The 27,482-nt window shown below is 43.0% G+C and overlaps 1 protein-coding gene across 5 annotated transcripts in view; it reads right to left on the reverse strand.

Moving 5' to 3' along the window:
- FRY (FRY microtubule binding protein) overlaps positions 1–27,482 on the reverse strand; it is a 598,740-nt gene that overhangs the window by 469,492 nt on the left and 101,766 nt on the right. For 2 of the 5 annotated variants that reach the window (XM_069205571.1, XM_069205568.1), the window contains exon 1: positions 22,262–25,081. The exons of the other annotated variants lie outside the window; for them this stretch is intronic. In XM_069205571.1, coding sequence (XP_069061672.1) covers positions 22,262–22,331 — 70 coding nt within the window. In that variant the 5' untranslated portion in view covers positions 22,332–25,081. Of the gene's footprint in view, positions 1–22,261; positions 25,082–27,482 lie in introns of those variants that run through there. 5 annotated transcript variants of the gene reach the window in all.

A 27,482-nucleotide genomic window follows, 5' to 3' on the forward strand; every position in this document is an offset into this window, starting at 1 on the left:
CTTGGAAATGGGCAGAATAGTGCATTCTATTCTAGCTAGATGCCGCACTTTGCTAGGTGGGAGGGGACTTGGTAGCCCACTGGCTAGTAGCTGCCACATCACCGGAGAGTACAAACTGAGCATAAAAGTGGCACCCCTGGCACCCAGACCACAGATCACATCAGTGCTGGAGAGAAGATCAAAGAAGAACGTCCCTGCTGTTCCCTGGACCCAGCAAAGAGAAGCTTCACCAAGACTGGACTGCACCTGCTACTCCTTGGGTTAAAAAAACACGAGAAGCCTGTGTGTCTTGTGCTACTCGAGGAAAAGTCATCCTCACCCCAGATACAAGAACTGACTCCAAGGGTCAGTTGGCTGACTGTTACAGCTACAGAACCACAAAAGATGAAGTCTACCTTGTCGGGTTGGTAGCTAAGAACATCTGACTGCCGCTGACAACCAAAATGCAGCCTGGAAGACTGACACCCGGCCTCCAAGAGTTTACCTGAGTCTCCTGGACCTGGGAGAGCCGGCTGAGTGCAGTTTGGTCATCTACAGCAGAAGTTATCACTAGAGTAGACCACTGGCAATTGATTTTTGGCTGGACTTCAATCAGACTTTGAGGGACATCCAACCCTGTGGCTAAAGTTCCCCCACCGTGGTCATGGACCAAAGAGTAGTGTCAGGAAAACCCACTGTCACTGGATAAACACAGTTCAACCAAGCCTCATTGACCTCTGTGACTCACTCCGTGCTCGTGTTAGCCACCCAAAGCAGGCGGAAGTATAGTTTACAAATTTATACAAATTTTACACAGTTTGCAACGTTTGACCGCAAGCGCTGCCTATTACAATAATTTATTGTGTTGAATTAAGCAGTGATTTATTGTTCCTTTAAAAATTCATATCTTTCGAACCCTCCAGTGTTTTTGGTTGTTGAGGTGTCTATTTGAAAATAAACCTACAACCTATTTTTACAAATTGGTTTTAGATTTTTATTGAGTCTGGTTTCTTTTCCAATGATTTGGTACTTCTTAATGCTTTACATGTGTTCCTTTGATAAAGCCTTTCTGCTGAGTCACAGGTACCCAGGGTTGAGCTACAGTTTTTCAAAAGAACCTGACTCTACCCAGCGTTGGTAGTGAGTTTATCACACAGATGAAACTTCGCAACCACACCATGTAATAGACCGCTTTCCTTACAGATATTTATTAGCAGCATCTGGCATTACGATGTGTGCTTCAAGGGCTATAGGGAGAACATAATACATGTAACAGCCAGTTGTGAATAACTACAAATGTGGTGGAAACCAAAATACTAGGTATTGAAAATAGTCAGGGGAAGCAACTGTCACTATTTAGGGAAAAAAATGCAAAGCGTTCCTGTAAACGCATAAGAGCCAGTTTGTGTACAATATGTATGTTTTGCAGTGTGGTTGAAAACTGAGAAATGTTCAACAATTGCTGCTTTTTGTTCCCACACACTGAATGCTGTTGGGAATATACCTTAGTGATACAATTGAGAGGTTAGCCCACACAGGGGATAAAGTAAGGGGAAAAGAGGTGTATTTCTGTCAAAAACAGAGCAACAGACAAAAGAGAAAAGGATGTTACAAACAGGAATGGGGATTGACATTGTTTGAGAAAGGGAGGACGACATGGATAAAGGAAGATTCTTCCATCTTTAGTCCTGACTGTACTGTGAAACAAAAGAGATGTAAAAGTTTTATGCAGGCAAAGTGAAAGGTTAAGTGAGAAAGGAGACAAAGCTCAGGGGAGAGTACTAGGTTGCAAAGATAGACTGACATTTTTCTAGATCATGGGAGCTGCCTTTGAAAATTAAGGCAAACAGAGTAAAAACTAGGAGTTGTCCAGGCGCCATACTAGTCAATAATCAGCAACCTTGGCCTGGAGTGGGATGCCTCTTTTACATAAATCAGCCCATGAAATCCAACACACAATCAGATAAAAAGTCAACAACTAGGGAAGCCTGAGTAAGTAACAGCAAAAGTGGAACAAGAGCCCAGTCAAACAATGCAGGACATCTCTCACCACGCCACCCCTCAGATGTGTAAACATTACAAATTTACACTTGCAGCTATTCTGGAGAGTATGCACCATTCCTCTGTTGGAGACAGACATTTCCTTGGTCTCACAGGTAATAACAGAGGGAAGGGATTTTCTGCCTGTCTCTACGCAAATCATGCATAGGAGGAAATGATAAAACAGAATGGATATGCAATATACATATTAACAAACCAAGAAAGGGGAGTTCAATACATGTCACTGAAACCCTTAACCACTTTGGCACCACTATCACACAGCACCAGCAACATCAAACTAACCTATTCCTTTAAGTAGCTTTTCAAATCTTTGCTAGATAGATGAACTTTCAGAGAGGAAGCACAGATCAGACGTTCCCCTAGCTATTTCATATTAACGCGATGCACCTTAAGGTCTGGCATAACAACACAGCTGTCATCAGCCATTTTAGGTTATTACCAGAAAATGAGCTTTAATAAGCAGTACTGAGAGAGGGGCTTCAGCTCTTCCAAAATGTGGGTCTTCTCTAAAAGATTTTGACTGCACAGAAAGTGTGTGCCTCCACTGAAAATGAGTGCTTGCATTGCCCTCTTTACTTTACGGTAAAGCTTATGCTCTCTGCAGCAGGTCTGAGTTGGTTATGGTGACAAACCTATGATAAAGGCTGCAGAGCTGATTATATCATTGGCAAGTATGTCAGATGCCACAGGGATGATCTTTTTAGTATAAAAAGGTACAACAGAGACAGTAGACCTGACTCGCTTATGATGAAAAGCATACGTGAAAGCTAATAGGCTTTAAAAGGTGGATTATTAGTTCAATATGTTAAAGCCAGTAAATGATAATTAGTTACATGGAATCACTGTAGCATGCAAGGATTTGGTGTTGGTTATTCCATCTGGCAAACCCCGGGAGTCAGAAGATTTGTACCGTGGTAATCCATTTTAGACCCTCGTAGGAGGTGCAGTGTATTGTTTTGTCAAATGTATTTGTGTGCTTGTTTTTTAATTTTATGGTTGTATAACTGATGGCTGACTTGTGGGAAGGCTTATGCTCATTAAAGCACACTCCAGTTGGTTATGGTGACAAGCCAATGACAAACTATAGGCCTGATTGATTCACTAGAAAAACAATTCAGATGCAATAGATCTGATCTCTTTATTGTGAAGAGTTACAATAAAGACAATATCCCCAATAGTTTAAAAAAAAAAATTGTTTTTAAAGTGCATGTTAAAGTTAAAAAGCCTTCCTGGGGGAACTGTTATTACTGTGTTTCTAGGGCCGTCTTTAGGGCAATGCGAGTGGTGCGGCCACACCAGGTGCTCACGTGAATTGGAGGGAGCTGACCTCAGGGAGGCGCTGTGTTTAGCAATAACTTAGAAACTTGCTATTTAAAAGCATCTGCTGGGGGGGGGGGGGGGGTTAAAGCTCTTTACAGACTACAGTAGGAAACAGTTTTAGTTATCCCTGTAACAAATCCTGTTTTTATGGAATATTATTGTTTATTAAAGGTATGGCTTACCATTGCAGCTGTTGTCCAGAGATTATGTGGTCAAAAAATATTTTTCAGACATAATAACACAGTACTAAGAGAGGGGGTTTGCCTCTGCCCACATGTTAAGCATCTATTCTACTAGAGGCGGGTAAGCCACTGAAGGCTTGAGCCAGAAGTCTGCTTCACGCTCAGTTTAAGCTCCTCTTGGACCCTAGAGCCCAAAATGAACCAAGCTTTCACACGGCTTCTTCCTGCCACTCACGCTCTAGCCTCACACGCCAAGAGTTAAACACAAGTCATTAATTGAGCTTTGATGTATAACTCAATAGACAAGGAGATACCCATCTAGTGGATGAACTGCACAATGTAAATCCAGAAAATTTGGGATTAATCCCGGATTTCCCGCTTGACCACATTTCATGATCCTACGCAAATATTTTATTTCCCAGTGCCTCCCTTTTCTTCATTATTGCATGTGAAAGCACCTTGAAATCCTTGAGTACAGAATGTGCACTGTATAAAAACCTCTCTTGAATTTCATTTAGTATTCTCAACTAATGCTCCTTGTATAATACAAATTTAAGCTGCACATGACAACAACTCTTATTTCACTAATAGCATTGCTTTAAGAGTGGGGGAAGGCATGAATCTTTCTAACTTTATGTTGAAAACTATCACTTAAAAATGCCCCTCTATGCAATGATATAAACTGGTGTACTAAGGTGAAATTCTTCAGTATGTCAAAAAAAGACACTTTTCCAAATTTTGAAGAGACTTGATCATATTTTTATATGATGTTTGCTGCACAATTTACATACATAATTTTTATGGCTCAGCCCTTGCTCAGGCTTTTATGCTTAAGTTACACTACTGGCTTCGGCTCGCCCTGTTAATTTGTTGGCTCACCCATCTCTATTCTTTATACACATTTAATTGGTCGGAAATTGTATCAATCCATCTGACAAGTAGTTCCATAGCTCATAAGTGATAGGGTTATTGTTAGAGGAGACCCCTTGTCAAATTCATGTATGAAGGGGGCTTTGCATGGTGTAACCTCATGACCAATACAGTAGAAAGGAGTTTCACATTGTAAACCCTCTGACAAACACAGTAAGAAAGGGTTTACTTTATGAGCTCTATGACAAAAGCAATAGTAATGGGGTTTACAATGAACTTTTTACCAATTCAACAGGAAAGGGTTCTCCATTGTGAACACTCTGACAAATAGAATAGGAAGGATTTAATATACATATCCCTTTTTAGGTCTAGCCACAATAAATTATTGGTTTTTCAAGGGAAAACGTAATGTTCATGTCACTGTATACTTTGGGTCTTGCTGAAATATTTGGTGGATTTCTCTAGTCAGAGACCACATGGTCATGTCTGTGAGCTTGCTAAAGCTGGTAGGTTGCATCATTTGTTATTAAATATGTTGACAATATGTTGACAAAGGCAGTAGATCTCTCATTTTGCACTGTCAAGTTGACAAAGCCTGTTACCTACCCTAGTTGAGTGGGAAAAGCTTTAGGTTTTGCAATAGGCCTATTCAGTAGCATTAGTTGTTTTCAGGGTAGAGCCTTCAGGTGCAGAAATGGTCACATGGTGCACCATAGATAATGGAAACAAACTAGATTTAAAGGGACATTTGCCAAGTGTGATATTTCTTTAGGGAAAGTGATTTCCATCCTGGTTATTCTATAAGGCCCCTTTAGGAGGAGTTCCAGTTATTAATTCCTCTGGAAATATTGAAGATTTTTGTAATTTTGTATAAGTAAATGTAAATGTAAATTTCGCACTTGTATAGCGCACTACTCACCCGTTAGGGTCTCAAGGTGCTGTACGCATACCGCTGTGGAACCGCTCCTGGCTTTTCCCTGTGAGGCACCCACTCCTGGGCAACCCCCAGGGTGAAGCCAGGCATCCAAGCACTGTCAGGGCTGTCTCCACTTGTATAGTATATAGTCTTGCAGTGTATGCCTGGACATCATTTAGGGGTCGCAGTTGCGACCCCTGGCTTGCCCTTTACGACTCCTGGCACTGCCTTTGTGACTCTTGGCCTGAGAGGTGGCAAAACTAGTGCCAAGAGTACAAGGGTAGCTCGTATTACCAGCGTCAGGCTCCAGCCTCCTTTTCTGCTAATTTTGTATTACATTAATAATGATTAATAATCTGTCATTCACTATTAATCTAATAAAAAGGTGGAACAACAGGACCTGGAACAGAACCTCCGCTGGCATCTTAAGTGAGTGAATTAAAATACTTTTCAGTGTATTTTATATGTGCGCATGTAGATGAAAGAGTTCAGGTGTGTATGTGTGAGCATGTATGTTAGTATGGAGAGAGAGAGTGTGTGTGTGTGTGTGTGTAAGAGTGAGAATGAGTGAGATAAGGTAAGAGTGAATGCAATTATTGTGATGTCATGAGGGGTAAGGTCATGTGACCACTTTCTGTGACATCATTAAGGTCAAAGGGTGTACAACGTCACTTACTCTACTCCTGGCATTTTGGTGAATCAACGCTTATGGGTGTAAGTACATGAAATTACTTGTCTACTTTAAAGAAAAAGCCCTGGCTGGACAATGATTTAATAAATGTTAGTTCTGTGCCTGGAGGAGTGCAGAGTTACTAGCTTACAGCACTTTAGTGAGCCAATCTTGAATTGTTCTACCCATTACCCTGAGATTCAAGTGCTAAAAAGCGTACATGGTTCCCAGCCTGGGGTTCTAGAGTATGGAGGCCCAATCCCACAGGTGAAAGACCTCCTTTGACACAGTTGAGGCCCAGTAACTTGTGACTGTTCTGGAACCTTCCAAACAGGGTTTCTAAAATATAATACAAAGGGGTTTAATTTGTGAACTCTGACAAATACAATAGGACGGGGTTTTACACTGGGAACTCTGACAAATGCAATGGGAAATGGGTTTTCAATGTGAACTCTCTGACAAGCACAATAGAATTTATTTTTTTCATTGAGTACTTCATGCTAAACACAATGATGATGACCTTTCCATTTTGAGGTCTGTTACACATACAATAGGAATGGGTATTACAATGTGAACTCTCTGACAAACACTAAACAAGGGGGCCTTGCTTTTACAACTGACAAAATCAGAAGGCGTTTTATACCATAAACCTTTGAACAAAAGAAATAGGAAGGGGTTTAATATGCATGTCCCTTTTTGGAAAGGCCACTGTAAATGCTTGATGTTTTAAGAGGGAGCTGCAATATTCATGTCAAGGTATAATGAGGGCCATACTAAAATGTTCTAGAAGAGACTACATGGTCAGGTTTACTTTTAATTCTAAGCCAAAAAGCTTGCTCTAATGATTATTAAAGGTGGTGAAAGGAGCAGTAGGCCTCATTTTACTTTGTGAATGACGTGACGCATGTAGGTGTATCCTTGTTGAATGTGAAACGCCTTAGGTGTTGTAATAAGCTGATATACAAGCATTTTTTTTTTTTTTTTTTAAGGTCAAAGCCCATCAGTGCACAAATTGTCATGTTACATTGCAGGTAATGGAAAAGACTAGATTTGTAGTATTAGTTGTCCCCTGTGATATTTATTTAATGTATGTGATTTGTGCTCCGGTAGTTCTGCAAGGTTTCATTTCAGGGATTCCAATCTGCAGTTCCGCTTGAAATATTTTAAATATTTGTATTTTGTGGATAGTTTAAGCTTACGTATGCATTAAAGTAAATTTCCTTTTTAACTAAAAAGCACTGGCTGGAGTATGATTTAAAGTCTGTGATTCTGTGCATTTTTTAGTTCTAAATTCCTAGCCCACAGCACGGAGTCATCCTTGAACGTCTTTGCTTGTTACCTCCAGAGTCAAGTGCTAAAAAGGCCACTTGGCCCCCATTTGTAGTACAGAGGCTCCAGGATACCAAAGGTGAAAGGCCCCCATTAACAGAATTGGGGCCCAGTAAATTGCAACTGGTCAGAGATCTCATGATCCGGATTTGTCAATACATTAGGAAGGGGGGTTCATTTTGAACTCTGATACATACATTAGGAAGACTTACACTGTGAATTCTCTGAAAATAACAAAACGGATTGGTTATACTTTGTGAAAATCTCTGACAAATATACCAGGAATGGGTTTTACATTGCAAACTCAATTTCAAACAACACTTGGCAGGGCTTTAAACTGTGTAACATTATAAAAAAGCAGTAGGAAGCAATATTACTTGTTGAACTCTCTGACCAAGACAATAGAAAGTCGTTTTATACTATGCCCTCCTGAAAAAATACCGGTAAGTAAATTTACCTCAAACCGGTTACATGAAATCCCCGTTGGTCTTACTTTTCAGTTAGACAAGTGAAAACAATGTAGGAGGCACTTGGGCTATGAATCTCAACTCTCTGCTTCAGCCCCGCATACCCTCTCACATGCTTTGATCCTCGTCTCAAGCACTCTTGGTTGTGCCCAGTGCTTAATTTGTAAATAAGAATGTGCCGGTGCCCAAAGCTCTCCTCTTAAACACGCAGCTGCTGCAATTAAATGTGTGAACACGGAATACCGAGACAGCGTAATCCTGAAGCCATTTCAGGCCTCTTCAATCCGTATAAAATCACTCTCTGCCCCTTCAGCTCACTCTTGCAGCTTTCAAATTTCTCCCTTTGTGACGCTTTTTCGTTTTTCCCTTCCTCCGTCTTTCTCATATGTGTCTTTTGCTCGCAGCAAATGCTTGAGGCATAACAATAAGCCCCGGCCCTCAAAAATAAGTGCCGGTGCTCAGCACCGGAAACAACAAGCACAAATTAAGCACTGGTTGTGCCCATGCTCCATCACGCCCGAGCTAGAGAACAATTTTGTGCTTCACGTTCCCACTTCCAGTGACCAGCGGTAAAAGACTGTGTTCCAGTGTGAGTGCAACGTAAATATTGTGCCTGTGTACGTGCAGGATGCAACAGGTTACGGACAAGCCTGTAGACACTGCTAAATCTTTTATTTTTCCTTTTTCAGGAGCGCAATAATAAATTTGTGCAGGCATCTGAACTTTGTTTGTTACCCCACAGCCGCCTCTCATCCCACCGATTCCACATTTTGTGTGTAGGCCAAACTTTTCAATCCCAATAGTAGAGAATACATCTGTTCAAGTAGTGCATTCACTGTACTCTGCACCCACAAACTGTGCGGCAGTGTAGTGCTTCTGTGTCCCTTTTGACAAACGCATGTTGGCAGTCTAAACACATGCTTGGGACGTCTACGCTCGAAGCCAGGCCAATCGTGTGTACTTCTCAATTAGCTGAATGAAAGGTATGCTCTTATTTTAGCATTACTTGCACTGTAAACATTACTTGAGTGAACTCTTTGCCAAAACACATATTTATTCTGAGTTGGGCTCACAATATACGATCATTAGAACGCCTGTTCCATTCAAGCATTGCTCTATATTTTACATGCTTTTAAGGTAATAATGCGCACTGTGCTCTGAATAGAGGATACTAAAATATCCTTCTTCATACCACTGAACAGATTAGCTATACAAACATACACACTAGAATTTTAGCCTCAACCTATTCAACAAGAAAAATCTGTAGGAATCTTTAACGATGGAATTATTTCCCTAGAATCAGGGCCACTGGAATTATGAGTCTGGCAAGGCCCAAATTATGCAGCAGTATTGTCCAAATTATGCAGCAAGAAAAGGTAAATATTATAAAAGTATTACTTAATTAAATTGTCATTTTTTTTTTACACATGGTAACACAGCCTGGGCAAAGATTTCATTTTATAAGTACTATTTTAACACCAAAATACAGCAATTAGTAATTGAAAGATGACCACTCAACCTTTGAGAAGGGCCTTCCACTGCGCAGGAATGCATGTCGCCTCACATATTCAGTAAATTGTCATCTGTTTGAGCTATGAAATTTTTTTCGTCAAAACCACAAAATTATGCTTGCAGCAGATGATGGATTATATGGCAACTGTAGCAAATCCATGATTATGTGGAAAACGCCAAAGCATCACATAATTTCAATGGCAGCCTCGAATCTTTGCATATTTACTTAAAAAAACAATTAAGAAGACTGGGCCCACGTATGTTATGAAGTATTGTATATGTCTTATAAGGAGATTAACATCAGGTGAGCTGTCCGGGCTTGTAGCGGAGGATGGAGTGTTTTTGTTCTCTAGAGACCCTGAGCAGCTAAGCAGACCCATGGAGTGAAAGCAATCCACTTACATTAACGTTGACAGACTCAAATGACCACAGACCAGAGGCCCCTTCTTCCACACAGCACAGCTTGCTGACGATCCTAACTAGACAAGATCTAAGAGACCACACATATTATGGTACACAAATAATGGGCTAAAAGTCAACTACACTACTGAATGCCCTCAGGCAAATACATTGTTTATTCATTTTTGCAGATGGCGAACTTGACTCTAGGACATTAGAGTCATGTACATGAGAAACAGACGTTTTACACGACAGCCAGACGTTGCACATTTTTTCTTGGGCTCGGGGAAGGTTAAGTCATTTTCCCAGAATCACAGGATGTTGAGCCGAGGCGGGATTCGAACCTAGTTTCAAAGTTCCCTAGTCAGCTGCTCTGGTTATTTCTACATCCATCTCCTCCGTTACAAATAACGACCACGAGTACAGAATGACGGGACATAGCTAAGCAAAGATATTTTAACTCGCTAGCAAGGGAAATAACATATAACCATAAAATATATGTGATACATATGAATGGATGCATTCAAGTAAAAGCAACAAAAAAAAATTGTGAATACAAAGTTTTGAGGATTTCAAAGTGACCTGCAATTCAATAAGAAGGATGAAATCAAAGAGTTTGTCAAGTGCTGAAGGAGCATCAGATGTGTACATCCTTGATTACAAGATATCAGTAGCAATAAACAAATGTGAAGGCAGGAAGTGCACATGGAGAGTTGCTAAATACGAACACACAGATCTCAGCAGGACAACGTGATGTCCGTGATACACAATGGACTTATTCTTGTTCATGCAAGTGGGTGGTTCTCTGGTATTTTAAGCAATAATAATAAACAAGAAAAGGGGAAAGACAGAAATCACACGGTGACCCTCTTTTACATCCAATTTAATTTTGGAAGTGGCTTTTGGTCACAGACTTTAGCTTGATGATGTACAGAGTACCACTGATGCAATGGATGGACTAATATGGGTTGACTAGAAGGCTCAAAATCATAAAAATAGGTGGTTATCAAATCAAACTCAATCCTTGATCTTAATGAAAACCTCACTATAGCTCAAACCTAATCCGAAAGGAATCGAGTGAGTTACATAGATTAACTTCAGTTAGCAACACAAAAGGATGATGGACGGAGTGCTGAACAATGCAAACACTCACCTCCAGTCAGATCTGGGTTTAATTCATCGTTCTTTTGCTCACCATGCCACCCCAGTTTGGACCCAGCCTTATGCAAATCAGTCTTGACCCTGTTCCCCATGGCAACAATCCAGCCCGAACTGCCAGGCCAGGTCCTCCCTGGACCGGAAACAAGCATCCTGGGAACAGTTTCAGGGTTCTAAGTGTCTGCCTTCACATAAAACGTTGACCACTCCACTCGTGTTAAGCAAGACTAAAAGACAAGGATTTCATAAAGTACAAAACAGTATCCATCTCTTCTGTGAGAATGAAACTGTCATCTTCTTTGTAAATGCACACAATTCAAAACCCACCTGTTTGTATAGCACAAAACGATCATTGCCATCGTCTGAGCCCGTGAATGCCCTGCTTTCCAGCCCACCACCACCTCGCATGGTGCACAAAGCATGCTTGCATGTATTGACCTCACATACCCATTTACTCATTCAAAGAGGCGCTCAGACACAACGTAACAAGAGTATAGTGGTTCCATTGTCCGCTACCTGCATTTCCACTGTGCACACAATAAATCATTAAAGGTAGGTGATCACCCCCCGTAGATGAAAATGCAGACCAGCATTTGCCAGAGCAGCAACTTTAAGGTACATTAGCCAAAAGCAATCCTACATGTTTCCTCTGAACCAGGCAAAGCTTGTGGAACCACATTAGTATGCAGACTCCAGTGCTCCATATCTGCAAAAATGCCACACCACATGCAGCTGGACACAGACTGCTGCTGCCACTCTAAATACCATTGTTTGATAGGATGCTATATGACGTTCTTTGACGTTTTCGTTTTTTCTATGTCTGAAGCTTGTATTTGTGCTGTTTTAGTAAATGTGAGGAAAGTGCTATGGTCAGTCTCTGGCCTCAGCAGATTGTATGAACTGAAGCAACCAGCTGTCCGCTCAGCACTTCCCTTGAAAGGTTTGTCAGCACTCAAGATTCCACAGCATCAAAGTAGGGCTGAATTATGATACTGAAGGGATGAAGATCATGCCAGAGATCTAGGGCTGAACAGTTGTTATTTTGTGTTACATTTTAGCAGAAGCATCATCATTTATGACCCTGCTAAAGCAGACACCAGGGCACTAATAATGCAAGATGTGGGAGCACTGCTGCATAGGGGGAAATTGTGTTAAAAAGAGCAGACGCCATTGGCTCGCATCTCAACGGATCAGATGGTACATACATCAACTAACTGCTTGCTGAGCAGTACGAACTCAGACGTACCACTCTCAATAATCAGACTCAATGGAATGAATGCAGCAATTAATTCAAGACAATTACATCCACTGTAATCAATTCACTTAATTGAAGTCAGCACTGTACATCAACACTATTTTCTTCTTCCAATAAGTAAATATAGAGTGTCTATTAAGAGAGATTGCCGCCCAAACATAAATTTTACTTTTCTACACTGATCCACCACTCTTTACTTTGGACTTGATGGCCCTATATTTTGACATTGTGGTCTGCCCCGGTTGCTAACTGAATGGTCAGAAAAACATTCCAAATGTTATCCCTGTATTGTCAATCAAATTCTTCATTTAGCAATGAACTTAAAACTTTATAAAATTCTTATGCAGAGAGAGTTTATCCTATTTATTCTAGTTTCAACGTGCAGATCAGCAAGGAAAATTCAAACAGACGTGCAGCCCCTGACTTCCCTCGTCCACTACCTACTCCTGGTAATATGATGAATGAATGCAAATGCCCCATTGTAATGCATGTGCAATTCCAAGAATGCTCATAAGCATTGTTTAAATGAGGCTGAGAGACCCTTGTTGAAAAATATGACACACCACGATCTTACCAAGGCACTTCCCTATGAGGCAAAAACAATGGTTTCCATCATGTGTAAAAAAACAAAAACAAACACTTGGCTCCAAAAAACATGGGTGATAAGTCTTAAGGAAGAAATGTCTCACTTGGGGCCATATGTACGAACACATTTTCCCATTGACACAGAATGGGAACAACCCTTTGATACATCTGGCCCTTGGTGCTTAAGAGGCCTACATGACTCTGAATCCTAGCCTTGCCGTATCTGACTCAGCTTAGGGCACTGAATCTATGTTTTGCAATTATCATGTCAGACTACATCTGTGATGATGATGGGGAGGGGCACACCCTGACAGAAGAAGGGGTACTGTAAAAGTCTATGTGTGAGTCCAAAAACGGTTGGATGTGGCATTGTCCTGGATGCTCTGCGGTCATAAGTGGTGGGTCCAGGCACAATAATTAAACGTTTACTGGGCAACCTCTTACCTTTCCCTTGCTAATGTAAGGTAGACATACCTTTTGAGTATTTCTAAGTGACATGTATGTGTTTTCCTAAAAACTCAATACAATGCATTCTGCGAAAATTAGTAATGAGACAAATTGAAAGCATCTTGCTGCCAGTAAAGCCCACTGTACATAAATATCTGTCTGAAACCCAGGATTTCCATTAGCAAAGGCAATGTGACATTTTGCTGTTTCTAAATATCTTGCAAGGGCCTGATATTTACAAAACAGGCACAGAGCACGTTAACCATGAACTGTTTCTCTGATCGTCAACTTATTTCAACTGATGTTTTTTGTGTCGACGTAAGGAGAGTTATTGTCATTTTCAACATATTCATATGTAACTTAGCCAAACTTTGTGTCATCACTGTGTTCAATGTAACAGAAATTGTAATCTCCGTTAACTGATTGCAAAAACTGCATTTGATTGCATTGTTTTAGGCAGAGAGGATATTCTTTAGTTTTTAACTTCCTGAATACAGTACAATCAACAGGTCAAAGACAACCAGTTAAGTGTTACGATATGCATTGCATTTCGTATGCAAAATTTTGTAACTTTTCACTTTTGAACTAGGAAAACGTTTCTCGGTGATATTTGCAGGTTATGAAGCATATGATGATTTATGAAAGAACATTATGGGCCAATTCACAATTTACCACAGCCGCTGAATCAAACCCTCCTGTAGCCCAGGCCCTAAATCAAGCAGTCCTTTTTTCATGCTCCTTAACTGGTAAACACTATAGAAGCGGTTCAAGCCCAAAGAAAGGCAAGTGACCCCATTTCGGAGCCGATGTGTTCTAAAGATGTGGAGCAACAGCCAAGTGCATAAGAGCCAATACAGCCAACTTGCACTTAAAGGCAAACCCTCAGGCTACCGTGCTCTGCCTCAGAGCCTCTCTCAATCAGCCAGAAACCCGTGCTGAGTGAGTACATTTCTGGATCAATGTGGTACCCTTGCCCTCAAGAGCTCCAAGATGCAGGCAGCTGTCATTGCAGGGCCCCTTATTTGCTTTGTCTAAAATATGGAATTGTTTTTCTTGTTTTAAAATATATATGTGTGTGTGTATATATGTGTATAGATATGTGTGTGTGTTATATATACACACACACACACACACACTAAAAAAAAACAAAGGTTAAAGAGACGTTTTATTTAGGTTCAGATTTTACATGCACAAAGCCACAGAAATTCAAAAGTTGTAGTTACACTTTCTCACAACACTATAACTCGTGCTGTACTGTAACTACAACTCAACTATAACAAGAATGGCTTTGACTGAATGGCCACATTTATTTAAAAAAGAACATCAAGATGGATTGTAAATCCAACGCCATCTTCTCTTTTAGGAGCCTTTGTTTTAGTGGCATTCTGTCAAAGAGAAATATGGTAAGGAGGTCTTGTTGAAGTGGATGTCAGAATTTTTCATGAGTGGGAAGACTATGTAGGGAGAGGGAAGAGTTTAGGCTAGAAAGAGATAAAAAATATGAAGAATGGCTAGAATATGCATCTCTCAGCACAAGACCCTGACTTTGCCCTTGGATACTAGATGTTAGTTTTGTCTAAGATAATGGCATTCAATGGACTGGCCACTGTAAGATGAAAGATTGAGACAGCTATATCGGAATTCAAACTGGTGACCTGCAAATTATGGGTGTCGTGAGAAAGGAGGTGGCAGTTCTTAGAGATCTTCTCGGGTTATAAGGGTCAATGAGAGCACGAGGAATTTGAGGTCCCTTCCTGTAAAAGGCCATGTACCTGTTGCTCTATAGGTAACCAATGAAGGTCGGCCAAAGCCCTCCATAGCGTGGGGATCCAAGATTTAGGGAGTCCTGGTTGTCCAGCTGGAAGATGACCAGGTCCTGAACGATGAGGCTTTGTGACAAAGGGGGAGGAGATCTAATACTTTTCTTAGAAATTGGAGTATTCCAAAACACTTCCCTGCTAGTGTATTGGGCTGGCTGTACTTCCATCGTGAGTGTGTCCTGTAACCAGGTACCCAGACTTTTTATTTTTGTTTTTCTGACTCAGTGTGGGGCCCAGAGACATTCCGGCCATGGTGGGTAACTCCCTATTGGCTTTTTTGTTCCCTAACAACATGAGCTACATCTTGTCCCGTTTAGTTTTAGGGAACAGCTGGCCATCCAGTTGGTGTCCTCCTTAAGGCAGGGGACAAGTTGTTTGCAATTTGAGCCTTGTTCAAGGGCAATTTAGGCAACTAATTGTGTAATGTCCACATACAATCTTATGGTCAGGTCAAACGACAGGACGGACTCTGCTAGGGGGTGCTTGCAGAGGTTAAAAAGAGTGGGGCTTAATGTGGAGCCCTGTGGTACTCTGCATTTCAGGGATAAGATAGTCAAAATACATATTTGGTCCAATACCTCGAAGGTTCTGCCTTTGAGGAAGAATGTGAGCCATTTTAGGGCATTGTCCCCTATCTTTACCTCAGCGAGCCTCTTGATAAGTCTTGTGTGATCCACTCTATCAAAAGCCGCGCTTAGATCCAGGATGATGATTGTCGCTGAGCCTCCCTGATCTAGGAGTTGACTATGTTCTTCTTTTATGGCTAGCAGTGCAGTCTCAGTGCTGTGCTGTGCTGAGATCTGAAACCTGTTTGGGTGTAGTGAAGGAGATTGCTGGATTCCTGAAAGATCGAGAGATGTTGGCTGGCATGTTTCTACAGGAGTTTGGATACACCTAGCAACAAGGAGATGGGTATGAGGTTTTCCAGGAAAAAGTGGTCTAAATTTAGCATCTTCTGCAGTAGCTTTACCACAGCATATTTCCATTGTTGAGGGACTGTGCTGGAGGAAAGTGACCAGTTCAACTAGGACTTGAAAGATGCTCTCTGGGCCTTGTGATAGGATGCGGAGGGGAGCTGGGTCAAGAGGAGAGCCTAACTTTACCTGGCTAGGCAGGAGTTGGCTGTGAGCTATCGGGGGAGGGCCAAGATCTTGGCAGACCAAGGGTGGAATGCCTGTAGGATGTATAGTCTCCTTTATACTATCTGAGAACGACGAACAGATGTCTAGAACTTTTTGGTAGAAGGAGGCTAGTTCATTGCAGCAGGCAACTAAAGGTTCTATGGGTGAACAGCCAGTTATCACCTCTATGAGTGATTTTAAAATGTAAAAGATTTCCCTAGGTGAGTTTGAGGGGGTTCTCAATTTTGGTGGTGTAGTAGGTTGCTTGAGAGGCTCTGATCTCAGAATGGTAGAGCCTGATTGCTTCCCGGTATTCTCACTTACTCTATCCGTTGTATTGTTTCCTCCATTTCCTTTCTAGCTTTTTTGCACTGTTTCTTGAGTGTTAACAGATGAGGGGAGAACCACTGAGATTTTTTTCTTTTGCTGTGAGACCTTACAGGATTTTGCCAGGAGAACTTGGTCCAGGGAATTTCTGATTCAATTAAGGAACTTAGAATTGTCCCCAGAGAGATGTTCCCCTAAATCAGGTTTGGTTTTACTGGTCGTCCAGAGTTCATTATCTAGTTCGGACCAGCAGCAGTCCTTCGTCTTAGGCAGGGGAGGGGCTCTAAGCGGGGAGGAAAGGTGCAGGATGATGGGAATCAAGTAGTGATCCGACCAAATGACAGGGATTGGTTGTAGAACCAGCAAGCTGGGGTTATTGCAAAGAACGATGTTGATGGTGCGCCCTTCCTCGTGGCTAGGGCTCTTGACCTTGTTTCGAACTGTAGCCCTGGAGGAGGCTAACGGAAGCACCCACTGTGCTGTCCTCAGTGTGAATGTTGAAGCCTTCCAACAGGGAGAAGTTTGTTTTATTCAGAGCCATATCCACAATTGTCTCTGGGAGTGTGTTGAGAAAATAGGAGGCTGGGTGGCCTGTAAAGCAGGACAACAGAGAAGGTGAAAGCTGAGTTAAGCGAGACGGCAAAGCAGAGGCTTTCGCAGTCTTGGCAGGTGGAGAGCGTGAAAATGCTGTTAAGGTTGTCTTTAAGGATAATGGCCACGCCCCACCTCCTTTGTTTGCTTGGTCGTGACACGTGATGTGGTATCCTAAGGGTAAAGTTTGGACTACACCAGATGCAAAGCCCTCGTATAGCCATGTTCCTGTCAAAAACAGGATGCCAGGGCTAGTCTCCCCAATCAGGGAGAAGACATCCAGCTTGTGATAAACCAGTGAACCACACTTGATAGACAAGAGGCATAAGCCTTTTCCCCCTTTTTCGCCTCAAATGTAACAAAAGTTAACTATAACTGAGCTGGCCCCGGTGTTTGGAAGCAGACACAAGCCTGCTCCAATATGGGCGTGGCTTCTACGACCAGGTTCTGCTACAGTGCATATGCAAGTGAGTGGGAGCTCATAGCACAAACATACAAAGTTGGCACAGAAACTTTACTGAGTGGGCTGGTTCAGTTTGCAAGATTTGCTTCAATCTGACATCACTCATCCTGGAAGTATGAAAAGGGAAGATGGGTGGAAACTGAAACACCCCATCCAATTGCAACAAGACTAGGCCGTCTGCCTCATTACGGCCAAACAAGACCATGCTGGAACAAAGGCTGGCTCCCGTCACTCAGTAGACTAATGCATACACTGCAGACGGGTCTGTGTCTAAACCCCTACTCACATGTTTCAATCCTTTCGGCTTGATCTAGCCTTTCAAACTTCCATTGTCAATAAAACCAATACCATTGAGTAGGGTAATAACATTCTCTAACTTGTGTTTCCCAACTATGAGGTTGAATACAGCAACTGGTTGGGTGGATATTAAGTATTTACTCTTCAATCAGTGGTTTTGACGGTTTACTCAAAATTAGATAGGTGTGTGATGGTATTCCCAAAACGGAACCTTCATCTATCGTCTTCCCAGTATTCATCAGTGAATGGAAGACTGAGCATATTACTGAAAACTTTTAACATTCAACACGAGAAAAATAATCAGTTTTTCTAATTTATTTATTTAGTTTTTTTTTATTTTATTTATAACCGATTTTTCTTAATTTAAATGCTTGCTCACACAGCTTGAGCTTTCCTGGCACTGTATGAAACGTGTTTACTATTAATATTAACACTTTAGGACTAAAAGGTGTTATGGTTTCAGACTAGAAGCAAAAAAGGATAAAGCATAGATAGGAGACATCTTCAAAAATTATATTATAAGAAACCTCAATGGTTCTGCTATTTCTAGAATTCAAAAGATTATTTTGACCAGTTGTTCAAAAACCCAGAATTTGGCTGCCTCTTCACCTATTTAATAACTATATTGCGTCAGTTACATGTACAAATTAGAAGAAAAAGAGCATTTACAGATCCCAAACATTTAAACGGAGGGCCGCCGTGTGCTCGACATGGTAGAATAAGCCCTGCAGCTAAACCTGCCAAAAGGCTAACTGTGGGGTAGGTCGTGTTAAATACTGAAAGGTTTCCCTTCATATTCTGGAGTGTTTCTCATTTGTCCATTGTGAGAGTGCCAGGGGAACCACCAATAGTAAAGGGGCTGTCTCCACCAGGTGTACCAGAGCATTACAATTTCATAATCCAGAACTCTACACATGTCCCTTAAATTCGAAGCAGGGGCATAGCTATCATTACTGCTGGAGCTGCAGTAACATTGCAAGTCGATGAGTGTGTTTGTGTGGGGGCATTGCACCCCAACAATGTCTGCCTCTACTATACAACCTTGAGTTGGGGAGTTTCCCCAATAATGGGACCCGTGGCACCCGTGCTATCCCAACTGTTCAGTTTCCAGTCATTTATGAAGCACGCCCGATTTTTCCATTGCATCTTGGTCTTTGCTTTTGCTTATTTTAGGTGTTTCACGTGGCATCCAACATAATGGCTTATGCAGCTGAAGCGCTTGAGCACTTACAACTTCCACCGGACTAAGTATTGTCACTCGGATACTAAAACGACTGTATTTTGAATGATGCAGCAAAGAAGACTTGCCAATGATGGCGCCCCTCCTACAGCATGCTTCCACCTTCAAATGACACAAACCATCAACATAATTACTTGCTGATGAAAGAAACCGATTAATTATTAACAGTATTTGCTCTTGGTCCTAGCATCAAATCGAATGCCCTGGCTCCAGGATGCAAACGGATTGTACTAAGCGTCTTTCTTCTGTGACACACAAATATTCCCACATTACTTCTTGCTGCAATGGGAACAGCATTGTGACTTTTACCCACTGTCGCTAGAATTTCATAAAGCACGCGGATGACATCAAAGCTGTACATTACAGTCAGCAGATTATGGGCTTGTTATCCTATTTTTCAACAACAGTTTTTCCTTAAAACACTACTTTTTGTGAAATATTAACAAAGATGTAAATATTACATATAACATGTTCTGCACATAAACATGCAATATGATAGATAGATAGATAGATAGATAGATAGATAGATAGATAGATAGATAGATAGATAGATAGATAGATTCTGTTATCTGCTAGCAGCTATATAGGTAAGATCACAATGGGACGTTTAATGAAATCCTAAGCTCAAAACTTTAAAGATAATAAACGTCGATCAAACTTGGCAAAGTTTTCACACCAATAATTACTAAGCATAGTGTTGGATTGATATCAGGAGGCCTGATCAAAAATGTTGATTTCTTTCTATCTGGCACGAGTAGATGGAATCTGAGCCTTTTATAGATTTGTAGTTTCTGCTCCTGGTGTCAACTTTGATTGCTTTCACTTTTTCCTCGCTCATCAGCTGTATTCAACCAGAAGCAGTCAGTACTCCCTGCCTTAGAAATGTCATGGATATTGCTGAAGTCACCAACTTCCGCTCCTGCCCAATTGGCATCATTTATTTGACTGAGAACATCTGTTTTGTGCACGCTGTCACATAGATCAGTGGCCCTTTCCAATTGTCCCCTTTTTGGTGTAAACGCACACAGCACCCTACTACCCCTTGGCTAGGTTGGGACTGCCTAGCATATTACTGCCTAATACTGCCTATTATTAATACGTGTTTTAGTCTCCTGAGCCCCCAAGAGGACTACCTACAGCACACACCATCCAGATGAAATCAGTGCCTTCCCTCTTGCCTCTAGAATTACAGATCCCACGGAACACAACATGGTATCTGCAGTGTACACCACAACCACCAGCTGATTACAATTATATTTTGCATGCATATTTTCTCACATCTCCTTCTCCATCACACTGTAAGACAGGAGCCCCTCTCGGGTCACTCAGCACAACTTCGAAATGCTTCTCACATAGTACCACAACATATAAAATTCTCTACTAACTATGCTATGTGTCCACAAATGCACGTTGGCGTCCACAATCAGGTATGCCACACAATATAATGCTGCAATGCAAGTAATCTAATTATCAGCAATTTATGGAGGAGGACGGGCAATGTATAGACCTTGGTTGCTGCATTCCAAAACGTGAGATTTTAAGCCTGACCCTGCTTCAAGAATAGTTTTTCAATAATGTGTTTTGGTACTGTACCTTGACATCTACCACCAATGTTCACCACAACTTCAAATTAGCAGTTTTATTATAATGGAAAAACAGCACACCTCGTAACACTCTCCTCCCCCTCTCGATCTGTAGTTAGTGCTCTTTGGGCATCTTTTATTTACCTTCCTGACCCTTAACTTAGCCTGCAACACCTGGAAGCCACGCGTTGCCTCGCCTCGCCGCTATACTGTAAGGTTTCCTGGGGCTTGAAACGCTAAACTTAGCTTTTATGAATGGCCAGGAACTGCACAGTTGGGGTACATCGGGCGCCAGGCACCCTACTACCGGAGAATCTGACCCATGTTTGTATAGCAGCGGCAGATATTGTTGTCCACCGCCCCCCCCCCCCTCCCCACCACCCACACCTCCACTTGCCATGGCCACTGCCGCTCCAGCAGTAGTGATACGTATGCCCCTGCTAAGCGACATGGCAAAGTCCGGGATTAAAGATGTAATGCTCTGGTACACCTGAGGTAGGCAGAAGCTATACCTCTGATAGGAGCAGGGAGTCCTGTAATTATATCTATGTAGCGCTTACTACCCCCGACAAGGCGTCGAGTCGCACCCCCCTCTCCCTGTCTCCAAGAGGCCTCTATGTCTGTGACACGTGTGCCTTCACTTTTAAGGCTCTCTAAGGCCACTCTACACCGAAGCCCCCTGCGAGAATGCCCCGGCCAGGGCGTGCTCTGTGTAAACACAGTGAGACCGGCTCAGACTTGTTCCGCTGTTCCTTGGCCTTCCTCGCAGACCCAGGGCGCTGCTTTCCAGGGACGGCGGCTCACTTCCAACTAAACGACTAGACCTGGCCAAGGAGAGCAGGTGCGCCTCTCCTGGCCTCCTCCACCTAACAAGACCCTCAAAGGCTTGGGATGCTGAACGCCACTGGCCTGGGCAGCAGACATTCTACCCAGTGCAGCCCGACACAGAGCCACAGAGGACGGCAACAGCGAGCGCTGTCCTTTGGATGAGGAAAAAGCATCGTTATTGAATTAAAATGAAAGCCGCAGATGGACCAGCCCGGGGAGCTCCGCCCGCTTGTTTACATTGCAGCCCGTATCCTCTGCGTCTGGAAACGAAACAGGTTGGCCTTTCAGGGGGATGACATGACGTCTGAGGGTGAACTACAGCCCCTATGATGGGCGAGGAGAGTGGGCTGCAATTACCGCCTTACCCCGGTGCTTGCATTAGCAGCACCCACAAAGCAGGGCGAACCCCAATGTTTGAAGTTTGGCTCCTTTTTGCTAACCAAATCACAAAAGGCGCACAAACATGCCTGTCACAGCCTGGAGCAGGCATATGTAGGGATGCGCACATCTGAAGGTTAAGGGCGCCAGATAAACATCAGGCAGGAAGTGCAGGCGCGCATCACCAGCTCCATTCACACACACGCAGGAGCTGGGAGAAAGGGGCCTTTCAGGTTGCAGTGAAGCAATATCTGCGCTTATCTCACCACAGGGCTTTGACTTAATGAAAGGCATTTAAAAGCTCGGACGTTTGGCTGTTCGCGAGAGCTTGAATGGCAGTAAAAACACAAGACTTGTTCCCAGCCAGGCACATCTGCGCACGCACAATTCCCTGACTCATGCGCTCCCCACGCCCCTGCACCGTGCCCTCCTGCCCCGGCCACGCCGCCCTGCGTGTACTCACTGCTGCTCCACGATTTCAGAAGGTATTTGATGCTGATCTCGAAGAAGCCCGAGTCCTGCTGGCTGGCCATGGCTGCCGCATGCAGAGAGGCGCCGGGAGGGCCCGGGCAGGTACACGCCGTCTGAAGAGGAGGCTGTCAGCGGCAGCAGGGGATGGGGAAAGCCCAGGTGAGACGGACGGGGCCTGGGAAGGGGTGTAGCCCCTCTCAGACAGCTCTGCCTCCCCTGCTAGGGATCTGTCATTGAAGGCAGCGGCGGTCCTGCGATGCACCTTCAGAGGTGGTACCCGCGCTCTCCTCCCCGGCGCTGTTGTTGTCTATCCCTCCCATGCAGACATCATGGGGCAGAAACAAAAGGCGGCTCTGGGGCCCGGGCATCAGCTGCCTGCCAGCATCGCACGTCCGTGGGGTGGGTTTGAGGAGCAGCTGCTGGAGCACACGCTCGTCCGCGATCTGCAGAGCCCCGGCCCAGTCAGTGCCCTGCCATCACGGCCGGCTGGCAGCTGGAGAGGATGAGCCCACTGCACGCACCTCCTCCGGCCCCTCCTCCGGGAGACACCCAGCAGCAGCAACCTGGAACCTGCTCCTGCAGCCGGGAATGTCACAGGTCCAGGGGGTCGGATGGGAGGCGAGCCTGCGCTGAATGCGCCTCAGAGTGCTGCTGCCCCGCCGCCCCCAGGACAGCACACACACACACTGCGGTAAAGCGGGGCTGCGCCCACAGATCTGGTTGCAGTGACGTGAAGCAAAAGGAAAGCGCTTGCAGCAGACCAGGAGCCGCAGCCAACACCTCGGCTTTCGAGTTATTACTAATTAATCACCGCATTTACATCTATGTGCTGTATTCCAGCTAGACAGCACTGGGATGCTGCTGACAGGTCATTTATTTCTCCCAGTGACGTCTAGATCGTTGCTACGCCCCGTGTGTTTTTTTTCATAACACACGTGTGCTGCTGCCGCCTGTTTTTCATGTATTGGTTTGCTCCTCTCATTGCACTGGGGATTTCAGCACCAATGTAAGAATAACATATCACACTTCCCTGCAAGCAGGCCTTCTTTCACTCGCAAATACTTTTTCCTTGAAGAAGCGTTGATGGTGGCACTGAGGTTTTGTGAATCATGACAACACTGCTATGCTCGATTTTCTCAGCTGTTCTTTCCGAGCGAGCCCACTGGATGCCTTTTTGCCCATATGGACCTGCACTGCATGCTGGGAAAATCTACTAGGCATGGCTTTCAATGCATCAGTGGTACCTTTATCCCAAATGTACAGTATGTCAGCTTCCAGGTGTTCATACCAGCTGACAGTTTGCAAATGGCCTCTGCTGGTGTTTGGAGACCCAGCTCACTGCTGTAGATTCACATTGCCTCTTAGAACTGGGTACTAATGACACAATTTGCGACAACTTTTGGGCACCCAGCTACTGACTCTAGTAATACAAAATCGCGTTTGTTATCAATTATTCATCTACAGCATCTATATTTCTTTATGCTCAGAAAAATTCTTCTTGTCCAAACAATGACCTGCATAATTAAATCGTGGTTAAAACACTATTGACAGCCTTACAGCACCGAAGGACATTAATGACTCACTCGAGAGATTAGTATAGTTGTTCCGAATTTCATTTATTTGATAAGTCTCTATTTCTTCTCAAAATTACCAGCTGTCTGTTTGGCTGTTATTGAATTACTTTGTCTGTGATCATGTTGTTGGGCCACCATCCACTCCGCAGCACCACGTGTTCAATACATACACTGAGTACATGCTTTAAATTATGCATTTACTGGTCTTTATGACTAATTATTGTTTAGCTACATTTATGCATTTAATAACCATGGGTCCTGTCTCTTATGCTTTTTTTGTTCTTTTGTTCAACACCTTCATTGTGCTCACAATATACATTTTCGAGCCCTGACTACATATTCACCTTTTTTTTTTATTAATACATACTTGGATGCTGTTGAATTAATCTTATCCACCATCAGTCCATTGTTCTATGCCTTTCTAGAAAGAGACCTGCCAGAATTAAAGCAGTCTTGTTCCAGTAAAACAATCCAATAGGAAGCATCCAGCCCAAATGGCTGTGTCCACTCCAGACGATCCAGACGGCAACACAAGCAACTCCAGGTTAGTTTCAGCCTACACAGACTTCGTCAGTAAGGAAAAGCTGAGTCCTGTGGCACAGTGAGGAAGGGGCCCAAGTCTGGGCACACCTGTTTCACTTAGGATGAGGAATGCCACCAATAGGAAAGCAACAGAAGCATTAATCCCACCCATGAGTGAAGGCCTGGGTGTATGCAGCACTTCACTTTACCTGTGAGGGGAACAATGTCCAGATCAGGAGTTGAAGACCACCTATTGCAATCTTCAGGTTGTGGTGTCAGTTAATGGTATATTACTGGAGTGTTGCAAGTGCATTTTAGTGTGGCTCACTGAAGACTTCTTGGGGGAACATTTGATGGTTGACTATTGCTTCTGGGTGCACTTAGCCAATAGTGCGAGACTGAGTGGAGAGATAATAAAGTACTTAAAACTCACTGCACACATCTTTATTCTCTCTGCACAGATGAAACGGGCAACTATAAAATGTACATGTTTGGGACAAGTGATACGCCTTCGCAAACTATTTGCAGCCCTGCTACAAGAAGCCGCTATGAAATACACATGACCCTGCATCCCAGCCACCAGCAGGAGAAAGACTATCATCACAATCCCAAAAAAAAGGAAAACAGCCACACACTTCCAAAGCAGATGCTAATATGTCCCCCACATCAAACTGTGTAACAGCATAAAAGGGAAAATATTTACAGCTCTGAAAAACTTGGCCAAAAAAACAAGAATCAAAACAAAGAAAAAACACACATCCAGACCAGTTCTGGTAGGCCCAAAGGGTTCAGAGGTAGTGGTCAATCTTTGCGAGAAGTGCCATTTGTTAGCACTTCAACCCAAGAGATTGGTACGACAGTGCAGTCCACCGAAATGGCAAGTCTGTCATTTTTAGGCTTTGACTTACAGGGAACAGCAAGGTAAAACACTCAATATGCTTTACTCCTGAAAAGAAAGTATCATCTTATATCAAATAGTCCTATTCTTTTTTTTTATAAGGTTTAATTACTCAGTGTCTGCAGTAGTTTCAATTTAAATATGTTTCTGTACAGAAAAGGACCCCTTTTTTTTGCTGGTTAGGATCACGTCCAAGCACAAGGATCTTATCAGGCACAGAACACAGCTGTGTTTGTTCTACATTTTGCAGCTTTGCACTGTATGTGTGACAAGTGCAAACAGTTGAAAACGGTTATGTGAGATTGTTGGTGCGTATTTACTTGAAACCTTTCATTAATTCCTCCATCACTTGTCCCCACACCACCTCTTGCTCACTGTTCGACGGCTCTCTTTCACTCCTCCTCTACTGCCTTCCCATCCCTCCTGTTAAAACCCTTCCATTGTAACCATATCAAAGTCACATTAGAAACCCACCTCCTACATCATTTCCTTTTCCAAAAAAGCTTCGCATCCCATCCCACAACATCCCTTTTCTTCTCCATCACTACTCATTTGTATTCCCTTCCCTTTCCCCCGCTTCTTCTTACTGCACCGCCTTCTGGTTCAATCGGAACTTCTTATTTTATGTTATGGAATGTGGCATGAAATCCCATTATTTTTATTTTTTTCCGCACGATACAGCAATATCTCTAATAAAGTGAATAGCAGAAATTGGTCGGGCCCTGCACTGCTTGACTATTATCAATGCCGGTCCCATGAAAATACTCATTACCGTTGCACATGAGTACAACAATGCGCCACTGGTCGACAATCAAATAATTATTCTCAAATGCCTCTTGTGCCGTGAAAAATGCACCATTAAACTAGACCAAGGAGTCCTGCGGGTGCTCAAAAAGGTGCAATAGCATGAGCAAGGTAGAGTCCTCTACAGCTGCCCTCCATGGGATCCATTGATGGTGAGGCAGTTGTTCAGTTAGCTGACGTGATTAATATACAGCACTGTGGGCACTCTAATAGTACCTGAAATGCAAACTTATCTTCTTAGAGCTTCTCAGTAGCCAGCGTCCGAGATTTTCAACAACTTTTTTTCATGACCTCTCTCACAACCAATCAGAATGGTTTGACAAAGAGGAAAAGAAAGAGAAGGTCCTAACTAGTGTCTAGGGTTCTGGCAAAACGGTGCAATTAGCAATGTTATTTTTACTGTGAAATTACTCCAGAAACGTGCCCAAATTAAAAACGTAAACGTTTTTAAAATTGATTTACGCAATCCTTTGTTTTTACTATACAGTTTACACAGTTCATCATTCGGGAACGCAATAAAGCAAACCCCCCCTACATAGTTAATATTTTTAAATCTATTCTGGAAGATGTGAGGGACAAGTGATGGAGGAATTAATTAGGGTTCAAGTAAAAAAAAACACACACACACACACACACACACACACACACACACACACACACTGCAGTGATCTCATTAGCCAGCAGAACTTTCATAACATAAAAGAATGCACTTGCTACCATTTACAATAACCTACATATATTTTAATTTAAGGAGCGAGGGTTATATTTTATATGTATTTACCTAAAGGAGAAATGCCAACAATATATTTGCAGAAGGCTTGTTCTGTTTTTTGGGTACGTCTCTGGCCCCATTCCCTCAGGATCACGGTTTCTATACGGGGGGGGGGGGGGGGTTGCTCCAAACTCTAGGTAAGGCCCACAGTGTTGGAGTGCATATGGGAGGTAGAATTGTGAACTGGCTTTCTGGGGAGGGCAGTGTGGGAGCTACTTAAAAGTTATGGTCTGCTTTATTAAGAAAAACGGCAACCGAAAATCAACTTCTGCGTGTTATACAGCAGTCAATTAGATGGGCCACAGCATAACAGCCCCCCTTTGCAAAGAAAATAAGGGTCAAGGGACACAGTGTTCCAGAACAATCTAGCAAGTGCTAATCCCCAATGAAAATGGACAGCATCGGGGAAAAAAATCTGAAACATAAACCCCTGCTTTGAAGTCCGTTTTCCTCCTTTACTTCAGTTCGCCTAGATCTCAGTGTTTCTGGTTCGAAATCAGTATGTTTTCATCAGACACCAGAACATTTCTCTGATAGCAGCACATTTTTGGCAGCATTTAGGAAACATTCTTCAAACAGCTGTAACAAGCTGAATGGCCTATAAAAAAAAACACGAGGCCTTATTCAGATGGACGGAAGCCCT

The sequence above is a fragment of the Pleurodeles waltl genome, chromosome 8 (genome assembly GCF_031143425.1).
Source record: "Pleurodeles waltl isolate 20211129_DDA chromosome 8, aPleWal1.hap1.20221129, whole genome shotgun sequence".
NCBI classification, from domain to species: Eukaryota; Metazoa; Chordata; class Amphibia; order Caudata; family Salamandridae; genus Pleurodeles; species Pleurodeles waltl.